We start from the raw sequence: 26241 nt of genomic DNA, 5'->3' as shown, positions 1-26241 counted from the left end.
TGTGAATCTCCTTCTTCTGCTCTCTCTTCATTAACTGAAAAAGAAAAACCTGACAAAGACAAGGCCTAAATGACCATTTATACCAATGACAACTCTTGTTCTCTAGTGTTTAACAGACAAATATTCACCATTCCGCTTGTGAGTCTCCCTCTTCTATCTGTTGTGGTTCCATTACCTACAATGTAAATAACAGCCACAGAGAAGACATCTAACAATCTATGCCCACCACCACCCCCTTCCTCTTGGAAGGACATCCATCCATGCACCTATTCGTGTGTTTCCCTTTTTCCTTTGGCCAATCTGCCAAAGAGAAAGATATCAAGCATTTAAATATTCCTAATACATTTCTTTGGACTCTAACTCTATTGTTCAGTCTGTTCAATCAGTTCTACCTGCTTCCTGAGCTCCAGGTTTTCAAGTATATCTCTACCGTTCCCCTTGTGAATCTCCTTCTTCTGCTCTCTCTATTAACTGAAAAAGAAAAACCTGACACAGACAAGGCCTAATTGACCATTTATACCAACCACAACTCTTGTTCTCTAGTGTTTAACAGACAAATATTCACCATTCCGCTTGTGAGTCTCCCTCTTCTGTCTGTTGTGGTTCCATTACCTACAATGTAACTACTACAGACAATACATCTAGCGAACAATCTATGCCCACCGCCACCCTCTTCGTCTTGGAGAGACATCTACCCATGCACCCATCCGTGTGTTTCCCTGTTTCTCCACATGCTCCATGCCAATCTGCCAAAGGTAAAAATATCAAGTATTTAATTATTCTTAATACACTTTTTTGGAAACTAACTCCATTATTCAGCCTGTTCAATCAGTTGTACCTGCTTCCTGAGCTCCAGGTCTTTAAGTGTATTTCCACCTTTTCCCTTGTGAGTCCCCTTATTCTGCTACCTCTTCATTATCTGAAAAAGAAAAACCTGACACAGACATGGCCACATTAACCATCCATACTCACCACCACACTTGTATGTTTGTAAGACATCCATCAATTCACCCGTTAGTCTGATTTTTAAAAATAAATTGCTGACCATCCAGTCATTGCTGAGGTGTGTGATTCCCTTTTTCTCCATGTGGTCCATTCCATTCTGCAAAATACAATAGAAAGATGTAATTAATCATTAATTAATGTTAAAACATTTTTTTGGGAAACTAAATCCATTGTTCAATCTGTTCTAGCATTTCTACCTGCTTCCTGAGCTCCAGATCTTCAAGTATGTCTCCACCTTTCCTCTTGGGAGTTCTCCTTCTGCTCCACTTCAACCTGCAAAAGAAAAAGACAGCCCCAACTAAACCCTAACGGCTCCTCTTCTGCCTGTTCTATCTCCATTACCAGAAAAAGAAAAACCTGACACAGACAAGGCCTATTTAACAATCTAGACCAACCACCATTCTTGTATCCTGGAAGGACGTTCACCCATGCACCTGTTGATCTGATTTTTAAAACAAATTCCTGACCATCAATTTCCAGTCATTCCTGAGGTGTGATTTCCTTTTCTCCACATGCCACAGTCTAATCTGCAAAAGACAAAAACAAGACTAACAGAGCTCTATTGACTGATTGATCTCCAGCAATAAACCAAGTGTTCTCCAGTCTTCTTCAATTAAAATTCACCATTCCGCTTGTGAGTCTCCCTCTTCTATCTGTTGTGGTTCCATTACCTACAATGTAAATATTAGCCATAGGGAAGACATCTAACAATCTATGCCCACCACCACCCCCTTCCTCTTGGAAGGACATCCATCCATGCACCAATTTGTGTGTTTCCTTGTTTCCTTTGACCAATCTGCCAAAGAGAAAGATATCAAGTATTTAAATATTCCTAATACATTTCTTTGGACTCTTACTCCATTGTTCAGTCTGTTCAATCAGTTCTACCTGCTTCCTGAGCTCCAGGTCTTCAAGTATATTTCACTGTAATCTATGCCCACCACCATCCCCTTCCTCTTGGAAGGACATCCATCCATGCACCCATCCGTGTGTTTCCCTGTTTCTCCACGATCCATGCCAATCTGCCAAAGAGGAAGAAATCAAGTATTTAATTATTCTTAACACACTTTTTTGGAAACTAACTCCATTGTTTAGTCTGTTCAATCAGTTCTACCTGCTTCCTAAACTCCAGGTCTTTAAGTATATCTCCACCTTTCCCCTTGTGAGTCCCCTTATTCTGCTACCTCTCCATTATCCGAAAAAGAAAAACCTGACACAGACATGGCCACATTAACCATCCATACTCACCACCACTCTTGTATCTTGGAAGGACGTTCATCCATGCACCTGTTGATCTGATTTTTACAACAAATTCCTGACCATCAATTTCCAGTCATTCCTGAGGTGTGATTCCCATTTCTCCACATGCCCCAGTCTAATCTGCAAAAGACAAAACAAGACTAACAGAGTTCTACTTGCTGGCTGATCTCCAACAATAAACCAAATGTTCTCCAGTGTTCTTCAGATAAATATTCACCATTCCGCTTGTGAGTCTCCCTCTTCTATCTGTTGTGGTTCCATTACCTACAATGTAAATAACAGCCACAGAGAAGACATCTAACAATCTATGCCCACCACCACCCCCTTCCTCTTGGAAGGACATCCATCCATGCACCAATTTGTGTGTTTCCCTGTTTCCTTTGACCAATCTGCCAAAGAGAAAGATATCAAGTATTTAAATATTCCTAATACATTTGTTTGGACTCTAACTCCATTGTTCATTCTGTTCAATCAGTTCTACCTGCTTCCTGAGCTCCAGGTCTTCAAGTATATCACTACCGTTCCCCTTGTGAATCTCCTTCTTCTGCTCTCTCTCCATTAACTGAAAAAGAAAAACCTGACAAAGACAAGGCCTAAATGACCATTTATACCAATGACAACTCTTGTTCTCTAGTGTTTAACAGACAAATATTCACCATTCCGCTTGTGAGTCTCCCTCTTCTGTCTGTTGTGGTTCCATTACCTACAATGTAACTACTACAGACAAGACATCTAGCGAACAATCTATGCCCACTGCAACCCCCTTCCACTTGGAGAGACATCCACCCATGCACCCATCCGTGTGTTTCCCTGTTTCTCCACATGCTCCATGCCAATCTGCCAAAGAGAAAGATATCCAGTATTTAATTATTCTTAATTCACTTTTTTGGAAACTAACTCCATTATTCAGCCTGTTCGATCAGTTGTACCTGCTTCCTGAGCTCCATGTCTTCAAGTATGTCTCCACCTTTCCCCTTGTGAGTCTCTTTCTGCTCCACTTCAACCTGCAAAAGAAAAAGACAGCCCCAACTAAACCCTACCGGCTCCTCTTCTGCCTGCTCTATCTCCATTACCTGAAAAAGAAAAACCTGACACAGACAAGGCCTATTTAACAATCTATACCAACCACCAATATTGTATCTTGGAAGGACGTTCATCCATGCACCTGTTGATCTGATTTTTAAAACAAGTTCCTGATCATCAATTTCCAGTCATTCCTGAGGTGTGATTTCCATTTCTCCACATGCCCCAGTCTAATCTGCAAAAAACAAAAACAAGACTAACAGAGCTCGATTGGCTGACTGATCTCCAGCAATAAACCAAATGTTCTCCAGTCTTTTTCAAATAAATATTCACCATTCCGCTTGTGAGTCTCCCTCTTCTATCTGTTGTGGTTCCATTACCTACAATGTAAATAACAGCCACAGAGAAGACATCTAACAATCTATGCCCACCACCACCTCCTTCCTCTTGGAAGGACATCCATCCATGCATCAATTTGTGTGTTTTCCTGTTTCCTTTGGCCAATCTGCCAAAGAGAAAAATATCAAGTATTTAAATATTCCTAATACACTTCTTTGGACTCTAACTCCATTGTTCAGTCTGTTCAATCAGTTCTACCTGCTTCCTGAGCTCCAGGTCTTCAAGTATATCTCTACCGTTCCCCTTCTAAATGTCCTTCTTCTGCTCTCTCTCCATTACCTGAAAAAGAAAAACCTGACACAGACAAGGCCTAATTGACCATTTATACCAACCAAAACTCTTGTTCTCTAGTGTTTAACAGATAAATATTCACCATTCCGCTTGTGAGTCTCCCTCTTCTGTCTGTTGTGGTTCCATTACCTACAATGTAAATAACTGCCACAGACAAGACATCTAGCGAACGGTCTATGCCCACCACCACCCCCTTCCTCTTGGAAGGACATCCATCCATGCACCCATCCATGTGTTTCCCTGTTTCTCCACATGCTCCATGCTAATCTGCCAAAAAGAAAGATATCAAGTATTTAATTATTCTTAACACACTTTTTTGGTAACTAACTTCATTGTTCAGGCTGTTCAAGCAGTTCTACCTGCTTCCAAAACTCCAGGTCTTCAAATATATCTCACTGTAATCTATGCCCACCACCAGCCCCCTCCTCTTGGAAGGACATCCATCCATGCACCCATTCGTGTGTTTCCCTGTTTCCTTTGGCCAATCTGCCAAAGAGAAAGATATCAAGCATTTAAATATTCCTAATACATTTCTTTGGTCTCTAACTCCATTGTTCAGTCTGTTCAATCAGTTCTACCTGCTTCCTGAGCTCCAGGTCTTCAAGTATATCTCTACCGTTCCCCTTGTGAATCTCCTTCTTCTGCTCTTTCTCCATTAACTGAAAAAGAAAAACCTGACACAGACAAGGCCTATTTAACAATCTAGACCAACCACCATTCTTGTATCTTGGAAGGACGTTCATCCATGCACCTGTTGATCTGATTTTTAAAACAAATTCCTGACCATCAATTTCCAGTCATTCCTGAGGTGTGATTTCCATTTCTCCACATGCCACAGTCTAATCTGCAAAAGACAAAAACAAGACTAACAGAGCTCTATTGACTGACTGATCTCCAGCAATAAACCAAGTGTTCTCCAGTCTTCTTCAATTAAAATTCACCATTCCGCTTGTGAGTCTGTCTGTTGTGGTTCCATTACCTACAATGTAAATATTAGCCATAGGGAAGATATCTAACAATCTATGCCCAGCACCACCCCCTTCCTCTTGGAAGGACATCCATCCATGCACCAATTTGTGTGTTTTCCTGTTTCCTTTGACCAATCTGCCAAAGAGAAAGATATCAAGTATTTAAATATTCCTAATACATTTCTTTGGACTCTTACTCCATTGTTCAGTCTGTTCAATCAGTTCTACCTGCTTCCTGAGCTCCAGGTCTTCAAGTATATCTCACTGTAATCTATGCCCACCACCATCCCCTTCCTCTTGGAAGGACATCCATCCGTGTGTTTCCCTGTTTCTCCACGATCCATGCCAATCTGCCAAAGAGGAAGAAATCAAGTATTTAATTATTCTTAACACACTTTTTTGGAAACTAACTCCATTGTTTAGTCTGTTCAATCAGTTCTACCTGCTTCCTAAACTCCAGGTCTTTAAGTATATCTCCACCTTTCCCCTTGTGAGTCCCCTTATTCTGCTACCTCTCCATTATCCGAAAAAGAAAAACCTGACACAGACATGGCCACATTAACCATCCATACTCACCACCACTCTTGAATCTTGGAAGGACGTTCATCCATGCACCTGTTGATCTGAATTTTACAACAAATTCCTGACCATCAATTTCCAGTCATTCCTGAGGTGTGATTCCCATATCTCCACATGCCCCAGTCTAATCTGCAAAAGACAAAAACAAGACTAACAGAGTTCTACTTGCTGGCTGATTTCCAACAATAAACCAAATGTTCTCCAGTGTTCTTCAGATAAATATTCACCATTCCGCTTGTGAGTCTCCCTCTTCTATCTGTTGTGGTTCCATTACCTACAATTTAAATAACAGCCACAGAGAAGACATCTAACAATCTATGCCCACCACCACCCCCTTCCTCTTGGAAGGACATCCATCCATGCACCAATTTGTGTGTTTCCCTGTTTCCTTTGACCAATCTGCCAAAGAGAAAGATATCAAGTATTTAAATATTCCTAATACATTTGTTTGGACTCTAACTCCATTGTTCAGTCTGTTTAATCAGTTCTACCTGCTTCCTGAGCTCCAGGTCTTCAAGTATATCTCTACCGTTCCCCTTGTGAATCTCCTTCTTCTGCTCTCTCTCCATTAACTGAAAAAGAAAAACCTGACAAAGACAAGGCCTAAATGACCATTTATACCAATGACAACTCTTGTTCTCTAGTGTTTAACAGATAAATATTCACCATTCCGCTTGTGAGTCTCCCTTTTCTGTCTGTTGGGGTTCCATTTCCTACAATGTAAATAACTGCCACAGACAAGACATCTAGCGAACAGTCTATGCCCACCGCCACCTGCCTCCTCTTGGAAGGACATCCATCCATGCACCCATCCGTGTGTTTCCCTGTTTCTCCACATGCTCCATGCCAATCTGAAAATAACAATAAAACTGCTCATGTTTTAAAGTGTTGTTTATTGCTGCTCAGTAGCCAAATACAGCACAAAATAATAATTAAAAAAACAAACAATATTCCATTTCTGTCTTTGGACCTAAAAATAAATGGAAACGTTTGAAAACAGCTGGCTGCTATAGTTAATCCAATGTGCGTGCGTATTGGCATAACTTTGCTTATTTGCAGCAGATTTTTTTGTCGTACAAACGAAATGCAGGCGTTGAGAAGCATTTAATAAATAAAAGTGAATAATTAGTAATAGAATTATAAATAGAAGCATTTCATGAATAGTTTTCCACACTATAAGCAACAGGTAACAATTTTACTTTTGACCTAGATATCCATTATGGATATATTAGCTAAATATTATAATTATTATCATTATTATAGTGCACATAATGCACTTTTTTAAATAAGCAGATTTTTTTCTTTCTCTGCATGCTAGTGCCGCGCGCCTCTTTCTCTGCATAGGCCAAAACGGTTTGATTTTTAAAATATTAAGGATTTAGATTAATTAAATAAATTTTTTAGCAAAAGAGACGTTTAGTTCACATTTCACCATGCATTTCATCTAATAGGCTAATCTTTATAGCCTTATTAAACACATATTGTCTAAACCCACACATATTGTATAAAACTGAAAAGGGCATTTATGTTAATTATTACACTCAGGTTTGTTATTTGTTGCCTAGGCTACATGTGACAGTTAATGTTCTGGCTATGAAGCTTACGAAGAGGGCTTTCATTTTTTTTTACTTCTGAATGAAGAGGGAATCTGTATCTCAGCCTAATTATTATTTCTAATATTTACACACTGCATAATAGGCTAATCCGATCCAATCTTTTATTTAAGGAAAGAAAAACAAACTAAATGAATTTTTGTGAGTTGTTTTTATTCTGAGCTAATAACATGTTAGAAAATACTGCAAATCAAGCTGTTGCTATCTCCTCGTGGTTGATTGTTTGTTATTGTTATTAATTGATTGTTATTCAGTTGACAGCGCACGCACAGCCACGATACCGAGAGAAAACGTAGTCTAAATAATATATTATGTAATCTAAACGACCTAGAAAAACTGGCTATACAGCCAACTCGAAGAGGATGAAATGACATCTAAACTGGCTGCAAAATATATACACCATTAGTAGATAATCAAAGCATTTGCCTTAATTAAAAAATCTACTCTTTTTAATCTTGCAATTATGATAACTTTTAGAGATAATGTCTGCTTTTATCAACTTTTCTGTCATTTATTTCTCATTAGCTTTTTATCTTATAAATTTGTTGATGTTAATATATTACATAGGCTATTTTATATACATATCTAAAATCCTTTGTCATTCAAATTTGCTATTTAACGTCTATGCAATTAATGTAATACTATATGTAAAAACTAAACTATTATATACTTACTTTTGGAAAACGTCAAATCAATGAACTTTGTTTGTAACAAAACAACTTAGTTGGCTAACGATGGTGTTGGGAAACGCATGCAAGGTTGTAAATTATATTTTTCCACACTACAGACTAGCCTATGCCGTGCAACAATTAACAACTTTGCTTTTGACCTAGATATCCAGTCAAAGTACCAAGCATCCCGGCATTATGGATATATTAGCTAATTATTATTATACATTAGTGGACATAATGCACTTTTTTAAATAAGCAGATTTTTTTCTCTCTGCATGCAAGTGAAAGAGAAATGAACCGAGAAAATGGACAGACGATAAATAATATGCGGCTCACTTTGCGTGCGTATTTGCCCATTTATTTAATTCAAAACTGCCACTAGTTCTGAGTGCATGAGAGTGTTTTACATGAAGTGGCAGTTGGTCTAATATTTGTAACATACCCTGTAATAAATAATAAATAGCCTACTGATAAAGAACTTAAAGGCTAAAGAACTTAATTCTTATATTTCTTTTTGCAGCCTATGGCTATACTTCTCACCATGTATCTTTTCTAAAACATACAGTATAGTGTAAAAGCATGTTTATTACTAAAAAACTAAAACCAAATTATATTTAAATTGAACACATTACATCACATAAAGTACACATACAGAACTGTCTATTTAGTTTTGTGAAAAGGCAAAGTTGAATATCTGTGGTTAAAGTGCCACTCAACGATCAAAAGCTACTGGCGCACCAATTACCGCCGCCGCCGTGGTATGGATGACGGCAAAAGGTACACATTGAAGTAGTCACATCTGTATGAATGCACACCTTTAGTAATGGTTAATCGTGAACGCATTTGCTTTATTTAAATAATCTACAGGTTTTTAATCTTGTAATAATTGGAGTTATTGTCTGTTTTTATTCCTTTTTCTGTCATTTATTTCTCATATGCTGATTATTCTATTAATTTGATGATGTTAATATATTACATAGGCTATTTTTAATACATATCTAAAATGCTTTGGCATCCGAGTTTGCTTTGAACTTAAAAGAGAGAGAAGCAGATTTTACCTATTAGTGGGTGCACATGGCTCCTGAATAGCATAAGAGTAAAAGTAAGAGAAATTGTGGATGTCTTTTTTTTACTTTAACCCACTGAAAAGAAACAATGTATAACAGTGTATAATAAATAAAATTATTGTAAAAAATTGCATTATGTATTGTTTGTGGTATATAATTAACTATTTATGTGATTCAGGTAATTAGTGTGTTTTAATTTGGCTACCACTGCAAGTATATTTTTAAATCTGTGGGAAGCACTGTATAATCACTCGCTTTTCTGACACATACTGTAAATGATGCACTGTAAGCAGATCTAATCTCTAATTTAAATATGTAATTGTAAATTATACATTTAAAAAACAAGTTCATGTTTAGATTTAAGGGGGAGACCTGGGATAGTTGTAACACTTCCAATCTCTACAACCAGGAAGAATTTACAAATCATTACAAATTAACTGATTCACTTCACACATGCTCATATTAGTCCTCATGCCACATGAAAATCCTGAGTCCTGTGACAGACAGCAGATATTAGACAGGAAAAACTACATTTCAGCTAAGAAAGTCATTATTTTTGAGATATCAATGCCTGATTTGTAGTTAAACCCAAGTAATTTGTGTGTCTGTGTGTGGATATATTTAATAAGTAAAGGAGAACAGGTTCATGGCCACATAACACTGGCTCAATTGTAACAACAAAACCTTTGCTAGTAACATCAGTGAAATGTTACGACTAACCCCAAGCAGCTTTAAAACTGTCTTTTTATGATGTCATTTCAGTATTCCTACTGCTCTAGAAAGAGAAAAAAGTCAAAGTAGTTTAAGTTCAGTGTTTGACCTCTGTGGGCTCAAAATGGTTGAAACTGATACACATTTGCACATTTTATTTAGTTTTGTAACACAGACACACACAAATTATACTGAAAGCTCAATGTTGAATAAAATGCTTTCAAATCCATTTTTTGGTCATAATTCTTGTTTTATAATGTCACATCTCACCCCGGTGGAAATCATAATTTACATCTCACCACAAGGTGTATTACAACTAACCCAGACTGTGGCGTGAATTGTAACATTTCATCATCCTGTTTCCTCCTCCAGAGCTGCACGATTCTGGCTAAAATGAGAATTTTTTTTTTTTTTGCGTAAAATAAAGATTCTGTAGATGTAAAATAAAGCTTAAAATGAGTCTGCAATTATTATTGTTTTTTTTTCCTCAAACATATGGTAAAAAAACAATAAAAATACTATATGCAGGTCTACTGGTTTGTATAAATAATTCTGTTCTACTTACAATAGTTCTGATGTTGAATTATGTTTGAGATATAGGCCTATTCTTGCAATCTTTCATTGACTACTTATTAGACCATTTTATTCATTGGTAAAATCAACATTATATAGGCTAGAGTAGTTATACTGAGACTGTAATCCTTTATTTTCATGCGCAACTGTGTGTTCGCTATGAAAGAAAAAACATTATCAAATGCTTGTCGCAATCATAACTCTAAAATGCGATATGATTATTTAAATGATAAGCACGCTTTCAGTTTCATTTTCACGGCTAAGTGCTGTTCATACTTTCACACGCAGCACCCAAACGATCACTCTGTGCCACAAACTGAATGTTATTTACAACTTTATTACCTGTTACTCACAGCCTATGCAGGTTGTGTTCACTAAAGTAGACGCGCGTGAGTCTATCATTAAGTAGGGCACGCGCCAGCCTTCTCTGTGGTAACAGAGTAACTTCTCTGGTAACTTCTCTGTATTACCGGCCACGAATACAGCATTATATAAAGACAAAAGTGACATTTTTAGGTGAATTATACCTTATAAATACAGTATGTGACTCTTTCAACATCATTTGGAGGTGTCCATGTCACTAAGCAATGTTTGTGAAACAATGAAAAGACTTGTGTGGTCGTCTTTGCTTCTCTCCTAAACTAAAAATTGATATTTAGCTGCACCATGTTGGTGTTTCATAACATCAAATTTTTACGAGGTGGGTCATTAATCCAACGCTCAACCCCCAACCTGGAGGACCAGGACATACACACATACACTACGGACAATTTAGCTAAGCCAATTCACCTATACCGCATGACTATGGCCTTTGAAAGGAAACCCACACGAACAGTGAGAACATGCAAACTCCACACAGAAATATGTCATATGTACATGCAACATATTTCAAAATGTATCAGAAATAGTTTATTTAAGATACAATTATGATGACAGGAATTTATGAGGTCCAGGTTTTGAAGAATATAGGCTACAGTTTGCTAATACTTTACCTTTAAGTACAGCATTTTATTTGTGTATTTTTTTTTTACTTTTTACGAACAATACCGATATTATGAACTTTTAAATGCATTTTTATTTCAACGTAAGCACAGTATAGTGTTATTGATCAAACTATTTATAATGTTTAAAGTGGCTGACGTTAATATTATGAATAAATCTGCCTTGTTTTTGAACTGTGCAGAGCTGTAGCTACTAGTTAGGCATGGGACGATAACCGTTTTCAAGCTTTACCGCGATTTGGAAAAGTCAAGGTTTTAAAACAGCCAAAAAAGTCTGCTTTACCCTTTCCTAAAGTATATGTAAGATTTATTTATTTATTTTCCTTTTTTTGTTTTGTTTTAAGTTTTTAGGACAGCAGTATCTCCAACAGAATTTCAAAGATATTCAAAGACCCCCTTTTAAATTGTAAAGAAATCTGTGTTTTTGAAACTAATTAAGACAGAAGAGGTCAATGATTTGTTTTAATTATTTAGCCTGACATGTTTACTGTTACAAAATATTATAAATGTTTCTCAAAATAAAATATAATTTGTTCAAAGAGAAAAAAATGTGCTGTTGTTGTACATTTAAAAGGAATACATTTTAGAGCTGTAATCGCAATACAGTGAAACCATGCTATTTTTATCCAAGGTTATCATAGCGTCAGAATCTTATACCAGCCCATTCTTACTAGCAGACTAATTAGACCTACTATGCTACTATTTTGTGATGCTAGTCATAAGGTGCTACTACGAGAGACAAAATTTTTTTCTGAGATGAAAAAGTTTGAGAACCACTTATCTACACCAAATGACACCCCTTTCGTCTTGGAAGGACGTCCATCGATGCACCATCCATGATTTTCTGAGGTGTGTGATTCCCTTTTTCTTCATGTGGTCCACTCCAATCTGTAAAATACAATAGAAAGATGTCAAGTCATTAATTAATCTTAATACCATTATTTGAAAGTTTCATCTACCATTGTCTCCAGCCTGTTTCAACTGACACATAATATTTTGCAGCTATAAGTAAATACTCCACAAGATGACGATCTATAAACTTAGAATAGATAAATGTGTTACAATTATTAGTAAAACTGTCAATAAAAAAACTATGAAAATCTGCAAATGTTGAACAGGCTGACTTCATAAACTACAAATAAATAATACAACAGTAATATGGAATATGTGTTAACGCTGACATTATAACTAAATACATTATAACAAATCAATTTATCTGACGATATAACAAATACCAATGTGCAAATGTTAAGTTAGACAGCGATATACAAACGAAGCATATAAACAAGCAAAAAAAATAATGTATGTATCGGTTTACCAACTTAACAACATAACAAATGGCATTCTGTGATTATAAATCTACTTAAAAAATTAACAGAATACACAAACTAGACAACATATATATCCTAAAATTGACAAGTCGACAATAGCAATCTCCAATTCCAACCAACATTCAGTACTACAGTGAGTCTAACCGAAAAAATACGTGGAAAAACTAATATAATAATCTGAAACGATATGACAGAGAAAGTCTTAAGTGTCCTTCACCAAAGGCACGTCGAAACAACTAAATAAAATAACATAAAATGATACTTTTAGAAAGATCTTTACATACCGCCAATGTCAGCCATGGTCAGATATTAAATGAAGGTCACTCTAGTCTCTCAACGTCATCGACCGTTTTTCGAACGCATTCTTTTTTTAGAACGCCACTGACTATAGTAACCACAGCAACGCCACCACGCCGCCATATTCAAAAGATGCAGTGAGCGATTTTCGTGAGGCACTGTAAAATATAATATTAACAACAATAATCATAATTATTCTGTTACGGATTTGGGTCCCCGTACTGTAACGCTATCTTTTGAGTATATAAATAATAGCAACTTTGATTCTCAGTTTGATTAACGTTTGTAGTTTTCCATACGCTATTTTTCAGGCATATTATAGTAAACTAATCTGTATGTAATATCTATGTAATAAAATATAGTTCAGTTTAAGCCACCAGAGAGCAATGTAGTCACAACTTTGTGTCTCAAAATATAGGACAAATCATTACATAATAGATAGCTAGACTCGTGGTCCACTTCGGTCCGTTGCTCCGATACGTCACCGCGGCCGCCATTTTAATCCAGTCAAGTGCGTTGTAAACAAACGCTGTTTTCCTGGATATAAAATAAAATAACGCTTATATTTATTAACTGATTATAATTTATGGTGTGAAGAAAAGTCAATTTACCTAGAAGTAACAAAGCTCAAACTTGTAATATACATTTTATGGTATAAAGAGAGATGTATTATCAATAAATGCATCTCCTTTATCTAAAAATTGTGCTGGAGTCCTTTCTTTTTCTTTCTTTTTTTTCACAGTTTTATAACATTTAACAAAAATTCTAATAAAAAATTAACGAATCACACTATTAGTATAGTACAAATTCTATACAATAATGTATAATACAATATTAGATTATATCTGAAAAGATATATTAATTATAGAATATGAAACTTACTAAAAAGAAAGATTTCTCCAAAAGTGTTGCAAACTAATAATATGGGTTGAAATTAAACAAACACAATTTAGTAATGTTCAACTTAATTTTTAAGTTTGATTTTGATAACTACTTAACTTAAATATTTTCAGTAAATCCAAGAAATCATCTTGGAATTTTTTTTTCAGTATAGTATGTGTGTGTGCAATGTATAATCATAACTATGATCTGAGCATCATGAATAATACTAATCATTGGTTAAAAGGAACAACGTGTCATTTATTCAATTGGCAGTGACATTGGTAGTGTGTGGATAGGTGTGAAAATACAAAGATTATATATTTTCTTTTCAGCTTAGTCCCTTTATTAATCTGAACTGCCAACGTATCCAGCAAATGTTTTACATAGCGGATGCCCTTTCAGCTGCAACCCATCACTGGGAAACATCCATACACACTCATTCACATGCATACACAACAGACAATTTAGCCTACCCAATTGACCTGTACGGCATGTACAGAAATGCCAACTGACCCAACTCAAACCAGCGACCTTCTTTTTGTGTTGCAAACATGCTACCCACTGCGCCACCGTGCATCCCTATATTTATTTATTTATTAATTTATTTATTTTTGATTAATTAATTAGTCATTAATTAATTATATTTTATTATTTTTTAGGTCCAGGTGGAGTAAGTGTTTTATGTGTTTTAAAAATATGTAAGTGTATGTATGCTGTATTGATTAAAAACATGAAATTATTAATAAACTCTACAAATAAAAACTACAAATATATAATACAAACAATCATACAAATTCTATCATTGAGCAGCATGACTTTATGCTTGTTTTTGTACAGTTGTTTAAGGACGACACGCGTAAAGGACAAGCGTGTACGTTTGGTAGAATGTCCCATAAATGTCTATGATATGAGGTATCATTAAAAATATGAAATATGTGGAACCAATACAATTCTCGTGAAACGTTTCTCCCGGTCTGCTTTTCACGTTACACCGCATGCTTTCACGTGTAGCGCAAACTTCCGTTCTGAGTGTTTTTCACCTGGCGGCGGCGTGTATGATGGTCTCCTAATTTTTATAAGATTATCCGCGTTTGCAGTTTATTGACATTTCAACAAGTCACAAAAATGCTGCAAGAGGAGTTCGGGGAAATGAGTCCCCAGCAGCTCGCTGCTCCTGTTGACACTGTGGAGGTATGCGAAGATCACATGAGTGCTAATACCAGAAAACAACAAAAGTGTTTTTAATCATTGTGATTTATTTTTAGCATTTCAAGGTAACAGTCATGTCCCATTTTCTATTGCAGGAAAAGTGGAAGCTGCTTCCAGCCTTTTTGAAGGTAGAGTAAATTTAGCAGCTTTGTCATCATTAATTATACATAAATTATGGACTGACAGCCACATAAGTTATTTTCTTGAGGTAATGTTGGTTTTATAATGACACATTCGTTCATTTAACGGTCCCTATATAGTTCATCACGCTAGTTTATATATCGAACTAGTTTAAATATAGAGTCTGAAATAGCATGCAAGTATAACTTCAAAAAAACATTAGCACTATTAATTTGACTGTTAATAATGCTGTACTTTTATAGTCATTGGCTGCTAATATTATTTCACTATTAAGATTTTGCAAATAATGCTTTTCTGAGACAATTATTAAGGAGAAAGTCTGAATTTGTAAATGTATAACCAACAGGGAGTCTGGTTTAGAAGTGGCATTTTTATATAATATAGCCAACGTTAAACAATATTTTCTTCTTGAATAAATATTATTCAAGCAATTTTTTCTACAATAATTCAGTGCATAGTTGGACTTAATTTATCACCCAACCGCAATATTTACATGTGTTGAGGTAAAGTTGGTTTTTTTATTCGCACATTAGTTCATTGATAACATTCTGTCTGAAATTGCATGTAAATATGGCTACACTAACAATAGCACAATTTAATTGACTGTTAACAGTGTTGTATTTTTAGTCATCAGCTGCTAATATGATTTTAATATTTAGATTTAGCAAATAATACTTGTCTAAAATTATATTATTAAGGAGAAAGTCTAAATTTGTGAATTAAAAACCAACTTTACCTCAGTATTGCATGTAAGCAAACATATGACCAAAAATAATAATGATAAAAAAAGGTATGTTTGACATTTAAAAAAATACTTTATAATGATAATAACAATAATTAACTTTATTTTTATGTAGCGCATTTAAAAGTAGCACCTTAAGGCACTTTACAGACATAAAATGTGCAGCAGTAAAAGACACAAGAATAAATGCAAACTTGTAATAATAAAACTAATTAAAACGCATAAAATAATAATAATATATCTAAAAAATATATAAAAGTCAAATAAAAACCACCCTTAAAAAGTGCCTTAAGAGATGATTTAAAAATACTCAGGGTTTCTGCATTGTAAATATCAGAGGCAATATGATAAAAAAAAGAATGACCAGTGTTCTTTTTCACTGTCAATATAGTAAAAAAAAGTCTGTATACATTCACATTTATATTGTATGTGCGTATTAACCAGCGAGATTTAAAGTTGGTTTTATATTCACACATTCATTCAATTATTGTTCCCCATAATGTTTACTACGCTAGTTTGAATATTGAGTCTGAAATAGCATTTAAGTATGACTTCAAAATAACATTAGCTCTATTTTATTGACTGTAAACAACGCAGTGCTTTGATAGCCTTTGGCTGCTAATATCATTTCCCTATTTAGAATTTGCAAATATTACTTTTTCTGAAACTGTTTTATCAACGAGAATGTCTGAACGTGTGAATATAAAAGCAATTTTACCTCAATATCAACCAGCAGGATTTATATTCAGTAATAGTAGATGTTCAGCATCTAATGACTTGTTTGTGTTTTTTTTTAGGTTAAAGGCTTAGTAAAGCAGCACATTGATTCTTTTAACTACTTCATCAATGTGGAGGTTTGTAGGCATTTTTTGGAAATCACAGTACATTTATTGTAGTCGCATTTCATCATTTTTTTCAAGTCACTGATTTTTGTTCAAACCAAAGAGTTTCATATTGACCCAAATGTTTCAATAGCAACGCTAATCGTCACCTTGGAATTATAAGGTTCTATCTGCGTTCTAAATGATTTTGAGATAATGAGCTTAAATTTTTTATTTTATTTATTTATTTATTTTATTTTATTTATTATTTTATATATATATATATATATATATATATATATATATATATATATATATATATATATATATATTAATATTATTATTATTATTATGATATATATATATATATTTTTTTTTTTTTTTTGCACATAAGCCAATTGCACTAGGCACGTTTTGCATAAGCACAATTAAAAAACACTGTACATTGTTTACATCTGTTTCATTACTCAAATCAGTTTTATATATTGTTTACTTTCATAGATATTTATATACTTACATTTTATAATCATACTTCAGTCACTACTGTGTATTTATGTGTATGTCATGTATGTTGTGTGTATGACTTCACTGTGGACGGCAAAGTAAGAATCTCATTGTACAGGGAAACGTGTTTCCTTACTGTGCACATGACAATAAACAGTTGAATTGAATTGAATTCAATTAAAGTTTTTGCATTCCAATGCAAACAGTATGTGTGTAACTGTAACATTTGTTTTTCAAATAAAAAGTCTTAATGTAAACAACTTATTTAAAAAACATCCCATGATGTAAATAAGTTGTCATTTAATAAGAATATGTCAATAACTCAATTTTGACAAAAATGTCAGATAAAGCCTTATATTTCTAAGGTGACATAATGGCTATTATTCTCTCAGATAAAGAAGATCATGAAGGCGAATGAGAAGATTACAAGTGATGCCGACCCAATGTGGTATCTAAAGTAAGGATATTGTTAATATATACTTTTTAAAATATTTATACTTTTTTTTACACAGGTCTTTTAGCTACCATTTCATTTTAGTATTATGTATAAGCTATTATAGTGTTTTAATTATTAATTTGAATTTATTATTTTATGTTTTAAATTTTTTTACGTTTATTTATTGCTGTATTGTTTCAATATATATTTTTTATTGTTTTAAATTTTGTCTTTACATTTTAGATTAATATTTATTTTACATCAAATTAGTTTCCTTATTTATTCACAACATTATTTTTGTATGTGAGAATTTACTTTTCATCCATCCCTAGATATCTCAATATCTACGTTGGGATGCCTGATGTAGAAGAAAGCTTTAATGTAACCAGACCAGTGTCTCCACATGAGGTAACATCTTTGTTGATCTGTGCCAAAATTTACTAATATTAAAGGTGAAACGCTTTATCTGTCAATTTTAAACTTTTTCATAAGGTATGTTTTCAGTGTGATGGAAAAGAAAACATCCAGAATACACTTAAATGGTATTTTGTCACACTTTATCAATTTTACATAAACAAAATACATTTTAAATACAATTAATATTTAAAAATGCCGTTTCTCAAAATTAGTATTTTCCTCCTGCACTGAGCCACTTTAATTAATAACTATATTCTGAAGGTTTTTACAGAGGGATTTGTTCATAAATAACTTGGCTTATTCAACTTATTCTAAGCTGACGAGCGGGCGCTGCCATTTGAATCTTTTTGTCTCGCGACTTCCGGTCACATTCACTTCCATTTATTTTTTGACGTTAACAACTGCTCGTTACGCTGCTTGATGTTGCAATTTGATATTTTCTTATTATATTAGGCTACTTGGTCTGTGTAGTCATGCAAACATTTGTTTGTTGAGCAAGTAGCCATTTTCTGCCGTTTATTATTCCTAGTCATTTCTCACATAGGCGACTGAATCGGAAGTTCTAAGGCAATCGCGAAAACAGGCGCACTTCCGCATTTTAGAATAAGGTCAATTATATGTGTTTTATTTGACCGCAAAATTGTGTAAATATTTATTTTTCTCTCAAAAATTCCCTCTGTTAAAAACATTTGGCTCCAACTGAAAGCAATTTGATTCTGACTTCATCCATTTTTCAGATGTTAGTGATTTGATTTTAATTTGATTCATTTATTTTGAACAGTATAATCCACTCTTAAAAACAATAGTTCAAGCACAAATACATTACATCATAATTAACAGAACATCTTCATATGAGCAATTCCATGTAGATGTCAACCTTGCCATGAAAAAAAGTTTTTACCAAAATAGTGAAATCGCTTCTACATTTTTATGTGTAGGCAAGTATTTTACAGTTTAAAAATGCTCAAAAATGTCTTTGAAAATGTTTTCAAACAATTATTTTTGAATTACCAAAGTCACACAAGTGGGAATTTTACATTGGCCACATCCATAACGGTGAGATGTCACATCCATAGCCAAGCTTTTTCCTCAATTCAAGCTTGTAAAATAAAATAAATGATTTTTGTTCTATAGTAAACAACTCTTATTTTTTGATTAGCATAGTTTCTTTTGGGCTGTGCAGTTTAATTCACACAATTTCTACAAAGTATATTGTACACTGTAATACTGTAATATATTATTTTATGGTCACATCTATAAAACATGTTTATTTCCTTCATTTAAAATATTAAAACTTTTTACAGATTTATATTTTTCTGATCTCCTAACTCTGTGTTCAGTTATTTTGGAAAATATAAACAGAAGCTTCAGTATAATTTTAACATATTAAGAGTTGTATGCAAAACTCTCTAAAGTGCTGTCTGAAATTTCCACAAAAATGTGGCAACTATGCCATAGTTGATCTAATTACCCTGCCATAGTTGATCTAATTTATGAAATCTTTCCTAATAGAGCTATTCAAATCATCTGGTGAAAATATGTTCATACTGCAATATATATCGCAGCAAAACAAAATAATCGCAATGTCAGATTTTTTTCAATAGCATGCAGCCCTTGTAACACAACACCTGTAGTTTCTTGCCTTGAGAAAAACTTTAATGAAGCAAAAAAAATAGGATTATACTGTAACATTTGTTTAATATGATTCTGCTTATGGATCACTAGTGTCGTCTGAGAGATATGACCTATTCAGCCCCCATCACTGTGGATATAGAGTACACCCGAGGCAGTCAGAGAATCATCCGCAACGCTCTCCCCATTGGAAGGTACTACATCTGGCCTAAATCTTTGCGTACACCTCTTAATATGCATCTACTTTTCCCTTGCAACTTCAAATGCTCTTTGTCTCCTTGTTTAATAGGATGCCAATAATGCTGCGAAGCTCCAACTGTGTCTTGACAGGAAAGACCCCAATGGAGTTCTCCAAGCTCAACGAATGTCCCCTGGATCCAGGTAGATTATTTATGAAGACCTTAATGATATTTCACTGTTTATATGCCATAGTATAATGCAGATAATCCCCTCTGAAGGCCATATGGGGTATACGTATGATACTGTGTTTGTCTGTGTGCAGGTGGTTATTTCATTGTGAAAGGGCAAGAAAAGGTCATTCTCATTCAGGAACAGTTGTCCAAGAACCGCATCATTGTGGATCAAGATCGCAAAGGGACCGTAGGAGCGTCAGTCACCAGGTGCTGGGATTTGCTCGTCTGCGTATTTAGCGTTCGCAATAATCAAGTTGATTTAAATTGGTGCTGTTATGCTATGTTTGGATGCTAACTTTTATGTATTGTGTAGCTGAATGTGAAATGAAAAGATAATCGAACTGTTGTCTCCAAAACCAATTGCTGGTTTACTGAATTGTTATGAAGAATGTTAATGTAGGTTTGTAACAAATTAGCATTCTACCCATTAAGCTTACGATGGCTCTGATATTTTTGTAATAATTTCTGAAGATTTTATCGTGGTATATGGTATGTTTACAATTTTGAGAAGCTAAAAAGGGGAATTTTAAAGGGATAGTTCACTCAAAAAATAAAAATGTTAATAATGTAGACACTTTTTGTGCTAAACACAAAGTAGGATGTTTGAAAGAAGGTCAAACAGGATTTATCATCCACACACTGCCATAGTAATTATTTTTCTAACTATGGGGGTAAATTGGTTGAGAGATCTATTGATTACTTGACATTCTTTCAAATATCTTCCAAAGATCTTTCTTTGAGTTGCAGAACAAAGACATTTATATAGGTGGGAACATCCTGAAGGTAAATAAATGATCTTTTTTTGGTGAACTGTTCCTTTGAGAGATGTAATAACAAAAACATCTTTACATTGTTGCATATTTCTTTATTGTATGTACATTTTCAGAGTTAGCTAAAGTTTGAAATGCAAATAGGATTATAAAGTACAGTAGTTAACACTTTACGGTAAGCTCTTGTAAGTAAATAATGTCATCATTTTGGTTAGGGTTTTCATTTATGTGAAATCAATTTAATCTTTGATTTTGTTTTGTACTCATCTCTCTTATTTTGTCTGGTTTGTAGTTCTACTCATGAGAAAAAGAGCAGAACCAACATGATTGTGAAACAGGGCCGCTTTTACCTGAAGCACAACACTCTCTCTGAAGACGCACCCATCGCTATCATCTTTAAGGTGGGCATTTGTCTGAAGATGTTGGTTTAAAGCAGGATTGTTTTGTGTCTTTGTCGGCTAAATTGAATTAGCAAGATATAATATGCATTTGTCTTTATACAGTCCAGTATTTAGCTCTCAGGAGACATGCTGCTAACAACCAATAGATGGCGCTGTTTGACAAAAAAACGGTTCTGAACACCAAGTACAGCAATTTAAATGTATTTTTAGGAGGTTATAATAATACAAAGTATATCTGTTGTAAGTAAAATCAGATTTTTAAACCGTACATATGTACGTATGTAATGTACGTATGTTACAGTAGCAAAGAACAATGAAAAACAGTATCACAGTTTCCACAAAAATATTGTGTTTTTGTTTCTAGCCTTGATAACATGTTTACATGAAGCACTAATTTAACATATTAGTATGATTTTCAGCTTTGCAGTCACATGAATACATTTATTATTTATAATACATTTACATATTTAATTCATAATTAATTGTTACTGTGTTTACTGAATTTTTATTGAATTTAGTCTTTGAAAGCATTAAAAACCTTTTAAAAACATCATACTCACCCCATTTTGTTCACTCAAAAATTTTAATTTGCTCATCTTTTACTTGCCATCAAGAGTTTTCAAACCTTTGAGTTTTTTTTCTGTTTTTTGAAACTGAGTGTTATTGAAATACATAGTAGATAATAAAATAAAAACATAGAGATCAATGGCTGCAGGTTTTCAACATTCTTCAAAATATCAGTTTTTGTGTTTAACAAAAGAAAATCAAATAAAATGCTAAATGATCTTTTGAGGGAACCCTTCTTTTTAATGTTACTATAACTTTCTATTATGATATTGTGCTATATGCACAAAGACTTTTAATTTTTGGCCATGCAGCCCAAGGGCTTCCCATGAGCTGTCTTTTTATTACAAAATTGTCACGTTTAAGATCTGATTTCTTTAATTATCAGCGATCTTCACTGCCTGTTAGATATACTGTACAATATAAAGTGGGTCTCAGATTGGACAAGAAGTACTGCATTAAATTCCATTTCCTCCCGCCATGTCTTTAAGATATGACAGTTTATTTTAACTTGAATTACATAACAACATCAGTGCTGTAATAACAACCTTGTGAAATTGAAGTCACATTAAGATTTCACCTGAAGTTTATCGTTAGCTTTAAAGCTCTACCTGTGCATAAAGCCCATTAATCATTTCTCATGAATTCATTACATACATTTGCCATCCAAATAAAAAAAAACTTTCCTCAAATATTATGTAGTATTTATATTGTTTGCATCCTTTCAGTGCATTTTAGCTGGCAGTTCTCCATCTTAAATGTCATGTGTCAGTTGAAACGGATGTATAATTAGAGCTCAGATCAGTGGACTGGTGATGGATGTTAGTCGTAATTCCCTTAGCCCAGACTCTCTCTAAACATATGGGTCTGGTCGGTTGGGGATGGGGTGTGGAGGTAATCGGCAGTCAAGCTTGTTTGCTTTGCACTTGTCTATCCACAGCACATTCCAGCAGGATTTCCTTGCAACACAGCAGCCGAGCCAAACGGTGGAGACCTTTAAGCACTCTGATCCACCCAGTCCTGTTCCCACAGTCCCACATTAGCATAAATAAATGTCATCGAGACCTGTGCCATCACATTCACCTTTGCCTTAAAGCAGAGTCCAACACTTGTTCATTTATGTTAGTGTGTGTCTGTATAGATTATGAAGCTTGGGATCTTTGGGATCTGGGACATGCATGTGTTTTTTATGGTTACATTTATTTGCTGTGTCTGTGTTACCGTGTAATTTATACATTAAGTACTGAATGATGTTGCTATGTGGTTAGAGGGGTAGTTCACACAGAAATGAAAACTGTCATTTTTTACCCACTTGTTACAAACCTGTGTGAGTTGAACACAAAAGAAGATATTTCGATGAAAGCTGTAAACCTGTAACCATTGGCATCAAAGTATGTTATTGACATCTAAATGGTTACTTGTCTATCTATTTCTACATCTTATAAAAAGGAAAAAACGTCCACAAATGGATATTAAAAAAAAATATTATGGTTTCATATTGACTGCTTTTTAATAGGCTTCTTCATACAGTGAATGCTTTCATAATCTAAAGACACTTTTTTTGACAAGTTTGGGACATGTTTGGTTAAAAGAATAGTTATTATATCATTGTAAACAATAAATGTTGCACAACCCTTCTGGCTGCTACAGTTAACACAGCCCAAGCTCTCACTATTGGTCAGAGAGGAATGTGATTGATGGATTTGGGCCGGTAAAGGTTTCTGGCGGTATGATAACCCTTGATAAAAAAATATCACGATATTGTGATTACTACTATAAATTTTTTTTTTTTTTAATCTTTGTATAGCAACAACTTTTTCCCCAATTGAACACAATATATTTTATTTTAGGAAACATTTATATTATTTTGGAACAGTAAACATGTCAAGCTACTTGATTAAAATACATAAATAACATCTGCTATGTTTATTAGTTTCAAAAACACAGTTTTCTTTCCAAGACATAAAAAACACAGAAAAACAACCTTACATATACCATAGGAATTCTATGACAGAAACCTTTTCCAAATCACAGTAAACCTTGAAACTGGTTATCGTCCCATGCCTAATCTGGTTTGATCACTTTCAGTTTTAGTGATTGTGTCTGTTTAAGCATTAAAAATATTGAATAATTGAGCTTTAAGTACCATCTGTACTCATTTCTTTGTCTTTCGTCAGGCTATGGGAGTGGAGAGTGATCAGGAGATCGTTCAAATGATTGGCACAGAAGAACATGTAATGGCTGCTTTTGCTCCCAGTTTGGAGGAGTGTCAGAAGGCTCAAATATTTACCCAAACTCAGGTACTCCAGACAAAAACTGCTTTGCATTGCTTGTAAATGCATAATACATAAAACAATTGTGCCAGCTTGAATGACACTAGAAGTATTGTCAAAGTCATTTGCTAGATCATCACCATATAGCAGAAATAATCTGGTTGTCCAACTTTTTAGTTTTTTTTCCCTATTTTTGAGGTGTATTATCAAATGCTGGATCTGAGATTTATTTTTCATCACAAAGACACATCAATGGGTCAGCAAGGACCACATCTGCATCCTAGCAACCAGTGTCTGAGCGGATGTGAATGCCTGTGTGCGTGGATGTGACATTGTGCGGGCCTCATCAAAGGTCCACTAATGAGCCCACACGTGTGCACCAATTGACCAGAGCAGCCCTCAATTAGATAAGATGTGTTATTAGCACTGAGAATCGGTCAAGGGTTTTCAGCTAGATTGAACACCAAGGGATTATAGACACGAGGAAGAGCTTCGTATATTAGTATAAATTGGATTATATATATATATATATATATATATATATATATATATATATATATATATATATATATATATATATATATATATATATATATATATAATATTCCAGGTAGAATGTGTTACAGTGATAAGAAGTGATATTGAACAAATTTACAATATTGTATTCATTTTAAAAGTAGCAAAAATCTGCCTAGGGGAAAAGAAGCAGAATCCTGACAAAATGTATTTTTTGTTTTTAGCATTACTACTAATAAAAGTAGCATCAAATTTGCATGTTAGAGTGTTTTTTTTTTTTAATAGATCTTAGGACATTTTACAACTATGACAAAAGTACAATTTATTGGATTTTAAACCATTGCGTTCTAATCCTTTATATTGGAAACTCTTTAAAAACAAATGTTTTACAATATTTATTCATTTGTGAAATAGTTTTTTTATACTGTGGTTGATGTTATGGATAATTGATAATAAAAATTCAACCATGCCATCACATCATTTCTAAAGAAGTGTTCACATAAAAATAAATGGTAACACTTTAAAATAATGCTCCATTAGTTCCTGTTAGTTAATGTATTTACTAACTTGAAAAAACTATTAGTAATACATTTATCCCGGTATTTAATCATCTTTATTAACGTTTAAGTTAAATAACATTAGTTCATATTAACTTGTGATACATAAACTAATGTTAACAAGCACAACTTTACACAACATTAACAATTTGACTATTATTCTAAAGTGTTACCAAATAAAGTTGTTAGTTATTTGTAACAATTGTAATAATCATTTTAAAACATTTTGCACTTGTTGTTGCATCATATTAATAAATGCATAAAAGGCATAATAAACCTATTGTAAAAAATGTAAAGTTTAGCTATTCATTTATATATACAATATTGTTGTTTTTAACTTTTTTTTTGGTGTAAAATTAGATAAGCTGCCAAAACAGCCCTAACAGGAAAGATAAAAGAGTGCAAAATCCCACCTTCAGATTTAAAGCCACTAATAAAAAGCTATATTCTAAACAAATGGCAGGCAGAATGGGCTCAGTGTTAAGAAAATAAACTTTTTAAAATCCACCTAGGAGGAAGAAAATCAAACATTTTTTTAAAACTCAAGACATGAAGAGATTGTTCACTGAAGATGTCGTATTGGACACACAAGACTCACACATGAACATTTACTCAAAGAAGAAGAACCCCCAAAATTACAACATTGCACCAAAAACCTAACTTTTGAACATATACTTGTGAAGTGACCTATTTTTAATAATATCAGACCATGATTTCTATCTAGAGAAACTTTAAAATAATTTTTTTAACGTGAACCCTTCCAGAATTGTGCATATTTTTTGTCTGAAGAAACCTTGAAATACTGTTTTACTTTTTTATCTTATATATTATTATCTATGTATTTGATCTTATGTATTATTCATTGTCTTTGATGACTTTATAGTTAAATATTTTTATAAAATTGATCAGCCTTTTTTTTCCATGACAGAGCCAGAGAATCACTTCTGTCTGTCTCTCTGTCTGTCTGTAAAATTATATCATTGCAACTATTGAATTGCTATCAAGATAACTGAAGTAGTTTCAGCATAACTTTGAGAAGCAGTTCTTGTCAAATTGCACATCAATCCAATGCTCCTTCTGGGTGGTCTAAGGCCTTCTCTCTGTGACCTTTGACCTCTGGAGTACAACAAGTTGCTGGCTCAGGTGTGTGTGTTTGTGTGTGTGTGTGTGGAGA

At 33.9% G+C, this 26241-nt stretch overlaps 2 protein-coding genes and 2 long non-coding RNA genes across 7 annotated transcripts in view; 1 reads left to right on the top strand and 3 right to left on the bottom strand.

Annotated features, from left to right (window-relative positions):
* Positions 1–128: 128 nt before the first annotated feature.
* Positions 129–2589, bottom strand: LOC108179963 (uncharacterized). 2 transcript variants are annotated; one of them, XR_015514820.1, is made up of 11 exons: positions 2483–2589; positions 2254–2385; positions 1894–2027; positions 1677–1801; positions 1401–1532; positions 1203–1278; positions 1046–1102; positions 839–934; positions 566–746; positions 393–486; positions 129–300 (listed from the first exon to the last, which is right to left on the bottom strand). It is a non-coding gene; the product is annotated as an uncharacterized LOC108179963 (long non-coding RNA). The 2 variants fall into 2 exon arrangements; XR_015514821.1 differs by lacking the exons at positions 1894–2027; positions 2254–2385; positions 2483–2589 and having other exon boundaries at positions 1630–1709.
* An 841-nt stretch (positions 2590–3430) lies between these two features.
* On the bottom strand, positions 3431–6376 carry LOC141378735 (uncharacterized). Of its 2 annotated transcripts, XM_087293043.1 has the most exons (13): positions 6192–6376; positions 6017–6112; positions 5753–5924; positions 5523–5675; positions 5175–5296; positions 4920–5082; positions 4763–4822; positions 4557–4652; positions 4338–4464; positions 4061–4245; positions 3886–3981; positions 3622–3793; positions 3431–3523 (listed from the first exon to the last, which is right to left on the bottom strand). In XM_087293043.1, the coding sequence occupies exons 5-9, from the start codon at positions 5288–5290 to the stop codon at positions 4381–4383; spliced, it is 519 nt and encodes a 172-aa protein (XP_087149169.1). In that variant the 5' UTR covers positions 5291–5296; positions 5523–5675; positions 5753–5924; positions 6017–6112; positions 6192–6376; the 3' UTR covers positions 3431–3523; positions 3622–3793; positions 3886–3981; positions 4061–4245; positions 4338–4380. The 2 variants fall into 2 exon arrangements, 1 of the variants encoding a protein (XP_087149169.1); XR_015514818.1 differs by lacking the exons at positions 3431–3523; positions 3622–3793; positions 3886–3981; ... (1 more) ...; positions 4338–4464; positions 4557–4652 and having other exon boundaries at positions 4691–4843; positions 5523–5654.
* Positions 6377–11046: 4670 nt separating this feature from the next.
* LOC147832786 (uncharacterized) lies at positions 11047–13304 on the bottom strand. The gene is made up of 2 exons (XR_015514819.1): positions 12777–13304; positions 11047–12049 (listed from the first exon to the last, which is right to left on the bottom strand). It is a non-coding gene; the product is annotated as an uncharacterized LOC147832786 (long non-coding RNA).
* A 1396-nt stretch (positions 13305–14700) lies between these two features.
* Positions 14701–26241, top strand: part of polr3b (polymerase (RNA) III (DNA directed) polypeptide B) — a 38418-nt gene continuing 26877 nt past the window's right edge. For both annotated transcript variants that reach the window (XR_015514817.1, XM_087293041.1), the window contains exons 1-10: positions 14701–14862; positions 14976–15008; positions 16561–16617; positions 17481–17545; positions 17857–17932; positions 19667–19767; positions 19863–19954; positions 20076–20193; positions 21049–21157; positions 23899–24021. Coding sequence is in view for 1 of the 2 variants with exons in the window: in XM_087293041.1 (XP_087149167.1) it covers positions 14797–14862; positions 14976–15008; positions 16561–16617; positions 17481–17545; positions 17857–17932; positions 19667–19767; positions 19863–19954; positions 20076–20193; positions 21049–21157; positions 23899–24021 (840 nt within the window). In the remaining variant the exon portion in view is untranslated. The remainder of the gene's footprint in view (positions 14863–14975; positions 15009–16560; positions 16618–17480; positions 17546–17856; positions 17933–19666; positions 19768–19862; positions 19955–20075; positions 20194–21048; positions 21158–23898; positions 24022–26241) is intronic.

This window comes from Danio rerio, chromosome 18 (assembly GCF_052040795.2).
Source record: "Danio rerio strain M-AB ecotype USA chromosome 18, GRCz13ab, whole genome shotgun sequence".
In the NCBI taxonomy this organism is placed as follows: domain Eukaryota; kingdom Metazoa; phylum Chordata; class Actinopteri; order Cypriniformes; family Danionidae; genus Danio; species Danio rerio.
This window is presented reverse-complemented; position numbering and strand designations above follow the sequence as displayed.

Excerpts from the sequence above, each read along its gene's own strand:
- LOC141378735 (XM_087293043.1), bottom strand. The coding sequence starts at position 5,290 with ATGGATCGTGGAGAAACAGGGAAACACACGGATGGATGTCCTTCCAAG. Across the intron at positions 4,823-4,919 it reads ACAGACTCACAAGCGGAATG|ATTAGACTGTGGCATGTGGA; the intron begins GTGAATTTTAAT and ends TGTCTTTTGCAG. Across the intron at positions 4,465-4,556 it reads ACCTGGAGCTCAGGAAGCAG|ATTGGCCAAAGGAAACAGGG; the intron begins GTAGAACTGATT and ends TCTCTTTGGCAG.